This window comes from Hydra vulgaris, chromosome 09 (genome assembly GCF_038396675.1).
Source record: "Hydra vulgaris chromosome 09, alternate assembly HydraT2T_AEP".
NCBI lineage: Eukaryota > Metazoa > Cnidaria > Hydrozoa > Anthoathecata > Hydridae > Hydra > Hydra vulgaris.
In genome coordinates, this window is record NC_088928.1 from 15,656,603 (window position 1) to 15,663,759 (window position 7,157).

The 7,157-nt window shown below is 26.4% G+C and overlaps 1 protein-coding gene across 2 annotated transcripts in view; it reads left to right on the forward strand.

Moving 5' to 3' along the window:
- Positions 1–3,514, forward strand: part of LOC100197286 (WD repeat-containing protein 27) — a 74,615-nt gene extending 71,101 nt beyond the window's left edge. The window contains exon 24 of one of the 2 annotated variants that reach the window (XR_010640671.1): positions 3,231–3,349. Coding sequence is in view for 1 of the 2 variants with exons in the window: in XM_065804825.1 (XP_065660897.1) it covers positions 3,231–3,302 (72 nt within the window). In the remaining variant the exon portion in view is untranslated. Of the gene's footprint in view, positions 1–3,230 lie in introns of both variants that reach the window. The other variant, XM_065804825.1, reaches the window with a different exon arrangement.
- Positions 3,515–7,157: the final 3,643 nt, after the last annotated feature.

Here is a 7,157-nt window from a genome sequence, read left to right on the forward strand (position 1 = left end):
CCATTGACTAAGCTTATTCTCAAAGCTGGTATTGTTGTACAGATGGAAAAAACAGCTTTTGTTTGTTTTATATCCAACAAAAAGTTAATCTTAACTGCATTGTAGAAACAGTCAAGCATCCACAATTAGTAATGATCTGGTCTGTCATTTGTGGGCAAGGAGCAGGACATCTCTAATAAGTCATTGGGACAATGAGATAGGACCAGTATATCGAAATATTGGAAAAGAAATTTAAATAACAAGCAAGATTTTATGCTCAATTATGTTTTCTTTTAGATGTTGAATGGTATGTTAAAAAAATCATCATTTTTTTCTTTTGCTGCAAGAGCCCAATTAACAAATGCACGATGTTATCCATGATCAGTTGGCAATATTTGTTGTGTTAACTGTATTTTGTTAGCTTTTAGGTGAAGATACTTATGCAAAATATTGAATAAAGTGGTTTGTTTTATGCCTAATTGCTGTGAACAATGACGAATTTGACACTTCACAACCACTACGACTGTAAATTTTTTTTTTTTTGATCTTGAATTGAACCAGTTTTCTCAAATTTATTCATAATATTTTGAATGGTGGAGTTTGTTGGACAATTTCTTCTTCCAAATTTTGTACAAAATAATCTTCCAACTTCTGCATAATTTTCCCTAAATTTAAAATAATTTTTAACAATGTAGACGCATTGTTCAATTTTATATTTGTCCATATTTACTAACCGCAATGTTTACACTTGACAGTTGTCAATATGCAGAAAACATTTTAGTAAGAAAAATACAAATGGTGCAAATTTAAAATAGTTAATTAAAATTTGAACACTCTGTGTATTAAATGTTAGAAACATTAATGCAGAACAGCGTACTCGTGATTGGCTTGACTAGAGCAAGCATAAGTATTTTTATATTGTTTTCCTTGTCAGTTATTTTGTAACAGTGTCTGTTCGAAGCTAAGTACTGCTTCCAAATCTGCAATAACTATAGTTGAAAGCTGGCCGGCAAGTGCCAATTGGTAGATTTTATGTAATAAGATTCCAGATCATGAAAGAGTAATGAGAATATAAAGTGCTATCTAGCATGACATGAATTAGAAGAGCATTTGTTAATTGAAGATGGTATTGATAATTTTATTGAATCATCAATTAAATTGAAATCGGAAAAATGATACCAAATTTTGAGAAGAATTGTCGATGTTATCCTTTTCTTAAAAGAATGTAATCTTGTTTTCTAGGGATCTTCATAATGCATTGGTGACTCAAATAATAGAAACTTTTTTAGGTCTGAAAGAGTTGTTTTTAAACTGGGACCCTAAAATAGACTTTTTTTAAAAGTAGCTGAGTCACAAAAAACTTTGAAAGACTCTAAGTATGATCTCTCTCAAATGATTTACGATTTACAAAATAAATTTGTTGCTGAATGTTTGGAACTTGTTACGCAGTATGTTTTCGAAAAAAGGATTTCTGCAAAGTACTATGCAATAATTGTAGATTCCACCACAGATTCATCTCATGTTGAGCAAACAATATTTGTTTTGCATTACTTAGTTTGTCATGAATTGCATTATGAAGTTGTTGAACAATTTTTTAAATTTGTAGTGAAAAAAGAGTTCTGAAATTGCTCAAATGATTGCAAAAACGTCAGAAAGTTATGCTATTCCATTTACTGATTGTGAGGTGCAAAGTTATGATAATGTGCCAAAAATGTATTCTAGAAGGCATAACCTACTTGGGAACTATTCAAACAATATGCCCTATTCAGTTCTAGCCCAAAGATATGGGAAATATTAACTAAGCATATTGGTTGTTCGCTTCATGGCACATTTGGCACCAGATAGTCAGATTGAGTTGAGAGGCTCAAACCATTCGTAGCACACCTTCCAGGAGTAAAACTGACTTTAGAAGAATTTCTCCAGCTAAATCTTACCCTATAAACAAAAAAATATCAGTACCTTTACCTGCATTATTAAGTCAGTTGTGTGGCAATTAATTTCTATCAATTTTTGCAGCAAAGTCATTTTAGCTAGTAACTTTAGATATGGAATTTTTAAAAATTTAAAAAATTTTAAAGTTTGTTTTTATAACTATAAGCTATTCGTTACTGTTGGAAAGCAATGCGGAATAAAACTAAACTTGTTGCATCTAACCTTCATATAGAAATAAAACTTGTTGCATCTAACCTTCATATAGAAATAAAACTGTTTAGAAATAATAAAGAAGCTTCAGCAAGCTTAAACTTATAAAAAAATATTTCAGGTCCACCATGATTTAGGATTGCCTTAACAACCTTGCTAAATTAAGTATTGAGTCTGACATATAGACATAGATAAAGTAATCCATAATTTTGCTGAGAAAATGGCGCACAAAGCAACTTTGTTTTAACAAAGTACATAGTTGTTCCGCTTAACAATATTTTTAGATCTTTTGTAGATTCTTCTGTGCAAAATAATAATTTTTTTTTTAATCTTTTTATTTAAATTGTATTTAAAAGAAAGTAAATAGAAATTTTTGTCGCATTATTAACAAACGGATAAGAATATATATATATATATATATATATATATATATATATATATATATATATATATATATATATATATATATATATATATATATATATATATATATATATATATATTATACAAAAATCGTAATTAGGAATTGGAACCCTTAAACATTTTAAGGTCGGCTTAGGCTTAAGGTCGGTTAGGCCCTAATTCCGAGGGTTGTATATTTATGTATTGATATATCCTATTCTTACATATTTACTACATCTGAACAAAATTTTCTCGCTTATTTTACTATTAATCACATTTCTCGTATATTTATGATGCCATTTTATAAATGAACTTCATTTTTATTATTTTTTTATACCAGTTTAAACTATTATTTTCATTTGTATTTAAAAAATATTTTGTCGAAGTATTTAGCAATATTTTGTCAGATCATTCTAAATACAAGTTATACTTAAACTTGTATTTAAAATCGATTATCATCTTATAGATCAAAAATCCATCAGGAAAAAAATAACAGTAAAATTACACTACGAATGTTTATCTTTGCCCCTCTTTCTGCGCTGGATGCGTATCTGCAATGTTTTTTCTATAATTGTAATTTCTTATAATTTTTTTAACAAGTTTTTTTTTGGAAATGTTTTGTTTTATTTGGTTTTAGAAATGTTTTTCATGGTATAATCTTTACTTACTTTTAAAATGTATTTGGCAAAAAATGATGTTTTTTCTAGATTGCTTGTGGATCTCGAAGCGGACAACTTCGTTTTTACATCAATGAGTTATTTATGAGTCAAAAAGAATAAAAAAAATTAAAATATACAGCTGAATCATTTAAGAACTAAAAAGGCAACTGAGTATTTTTTTACGTCAAAATCACTTTACAAGCCAACCAAGTTATTATTTATGGAATATTTAAATCATAATATTTTTAATATAATTTGTAAATAAATTGGTTTTATCATACTCTGTAAAAATAATTTTTAATTTATTTAAAATAAATTTATGTAAATCATTACTTTAGCTCATTTATTCTCATCAATACTAGTTTCCTTGTTAAAAAATTCTAAAATTTCAATGACAGTAGTCTTCTATATAAATTATTTGTGTACTATTTGTCCAAAAAAAACACGGTTTTGTGGAAATCGGTCAAAATTAGTTTTCAACTATCTTTCAAAATCTTTTCTATTTTATGTGACCGCGACAAAAAAAAAAAGAAAGAGAAATCTATCTCAAAAAATGTTAAAGCAATTTGATAAATATTTTCAGAAATGACAATTATTTAATCGTGTCGCGTATTATCTGCGCGACACGATGTCAGCAGGGATATAAAATAACTTTTTTATTCTTAAAATTATAAAAAAAGAGATAGCCAAAAGATCAGGGAAGTAAAATTTGATTAGAGTATGACATTGAAACACACTAGGCAAACACTTACATTTCTTAAAAAAACGGGGTTTTTTAAAATAAAACTAGAAAATGTCTAAGTTTAAAAAATTAGCTCATCAGTGTTATTTCTTCGTGGTTACATTATCAATCCATCTTTAAATTATACAAATTATGCAAGTATTCCATAAAGTAGCAAGGAAAGTACAAAGTTATAATACTTTTAATACCGCCTAAAAAATACAATTAGAATAATCAATTTGTCAGATGTTTTTTTTTTTTTGTGTGTGTGTTTTATTTTCAATGTATTTGAACTCGTATTGTATATAACAATGTATTGAACTTATATAACAATGTGTTTGAACAGAAAAAATTTGAAGCATTTAATGTATTATAAAAAATTATTTATTTTTTCACGTGTTTGATGCTCTTTTACTTTGAAAAAAATCCTGGTTGAAACTTTTTGTCTCAAGTTACCAATTACACTCAATTACATTTAAAAACATCTAAACTTCTCATTGTATTTATTCTTGGAGAACACATTTTTGACTGGGCTCATGTTACTAGCAGTGTCCCACAAGGCTCTGTTTTTGGTCCAATACTCTATCATTTATCTTAATGACTTGCTTGACAATTTAAAATGTGTCTGTAAGCTATATGCAGATGATTCTAAGTTAATGAATTTAATTTATTTTAAACGAAATGAATATTCTTAATATATATCAACTTAATATTTTTAATGTATTGTGTTTTATGTTTAAATGTAAGTCTCGCACATCTCCAATTTCTTTTCACAATTTATATTCTTTAAAAGTTAAAAATAAATGCAATTTGCGTAATGAAAATTTTATTCTTCAACCAGTTTTCAAAACTAATTTTGGTAAATTTTGTATTTCATTTAGAGGAGCATTTTTATGGAACAAAATAGTGTTAAAACTTTTTGATTTCTCTCATGAATGGAACTTTTTCTTATTTAAAAGAAAATTGAAAGAAATTCTTTTCTCAGTTGAAAACATTCTGATATATTTTTAAGTTTGTTTTGTTTTTTATTAATACTCTTAGGAAATATTTTATCGTAATTTATATATACGAAATCTTTTATCTTAACTTATATATATATATATATATATATATATATATATATATATATATATATATATATATATATATATATATATATATATATATATATATATATATATATACGTATATATGTATGTGTATTTGTGCGTATTATTTGTATGTGTATATATATATATTGATGTGTAAGTATATTTATTTACATGTTTGTATGTTTAAATATGTATAAATAATTATATTTGTATTTATGTGTGAATATTTGTCTATGAATTATTAAAGGATTATTTATTATTTAAAATCTGTTTAGGCGGTTCTCGATGACAAGATCTTATGATCTTCTGCGAGTATCCGCATTCTTGTTGTAACGTTAACAAAATTGTAATTCTGACTATACGTATTTTATTCATTCTTATATTGTAAAACTTATTTTGAATAAATAAAAAGAACAAAAAAAAAAAAAAAAAATGAATAAGCTAAGACTAAATAATATCTTCAATGATACTACTGACGTTAAAGCTGGTTTAAATAAAATCACTGAATTGACAAAAGTTTGGTTAATGAAGCTTAACCTAGAAAAAAATAAGGTTTTGCATATGGGAAGAAACAACCCACGCACTAACTAACGCACTTCAAGATACAATCAACTATTTAAATTACGATTTGGGAAAATCAGACGTAGAAAAAGATCTTGGTGTATTTGTTTCACTTGTTTCAAAATATTTTTAAATATTTTCACCAAGTTATTCATGCTACTAATAAAGCTAACAGAATGCTTAATATGCTAAAAAAACATTTGTATTAAGGGATTTAGTGTTATGGATCAACTTATACTAATCATATGTCAGACCTAACCTGGAATATGCAATCGGTGCTTGGTTTCCTTACACAATAAAAGAAAAAAAAAGTTATTGATAAAATACAAAGACGATTTTCAAAAGTACCGACCATATGCAAACATTCAAATACTGGAGAATTGCAGAATGATTTAAAATTAATTCAAAAGTTTAAAATCGATAAAGGTTTTTAAACATTAACAAGCACACTAAAACTCTTATTCGTCTAGATCGATGGACATAAACAAGTATCATGAGCATAATTAAAATAAGTTTAATTTTGCAGATTACAGAAGTCCTTTACATAAATTAGAAATAGGAGACATCTTTAGCTTTAATGTATCATGAAACACGCTTTCATTTTTTGAACGTTTAAAAATATAAAACAAAGGTATTCTGATGTTGTTGTTTTTTTGTTTGAATTTACTTTATTGTTGTAGTTCCATCAATACCCAATGATATATGTATTTTAAAAGACGAGAAAGCATCTTTAATTCTTTTGCCGTTAATTCACTGTCACTTAATAAATTATTACTGAAAAACTTAATTTAGGAATCAATTTGGGTACGATTTTACTAAATTTAGAGAAACGTTAATAATTGTAAAACTCATTTGAGATTTGCGTCGGGCAAACGAGTATTAATATCATTAATAGCATTATCATTATCATTATGTTATTAATTGCACTCCATTTTTTGTTTTATATTAAATTTACAATCAGTAATATTTTTTCTATAAAATTGTTATAAAGTTTTTATTTTCCTTTCAAACATTTTACTTGAGTTTTGTTCATACAAAGGTTAGCAAATGTTTTTGTTTTAACTATTTCAAATTAATTATTTCGTTTTAATTATTTCAAATGTCTCATTATATAGATTTAAAATTTTTTTGAAAAAGACACTGCATGCTTTTTTAGTAGAATGGCATTTATTGATTCTTTCCATTTGTTTTTTGTGAATTTTTTCATTTTTTATCTTTATACCACCATTATTTACACTTTACTAAAAGGATAATGTGGCAAGGGAGGAATTCTTAATGGAATAATTTAGTTGCCAAATAAAGTTCTACACAAGGGCGGATCTATTGGGGTGGGTGGGGGTGATGGGGACAATCTTCAACCCCCCCCCCCCCTCACTCTCTCTCTCTTTAGATGTTTTTGAAATAACTTTTTTTTTTGTAAATTTATGAAGCTAACAAAGCATGTTGTTTGAAAATGGAAGTAAATTAGGGAGGATGTTTAAAAGTGATAAGAAATTTTATTAAAATTGTGTGGTGGATCGGATAGTTAGGATATCAAAATGACGTAATTTCATAATTATATAAATTAAAACAGCGTCAGACTAATATTCTAAAAAAAACTTA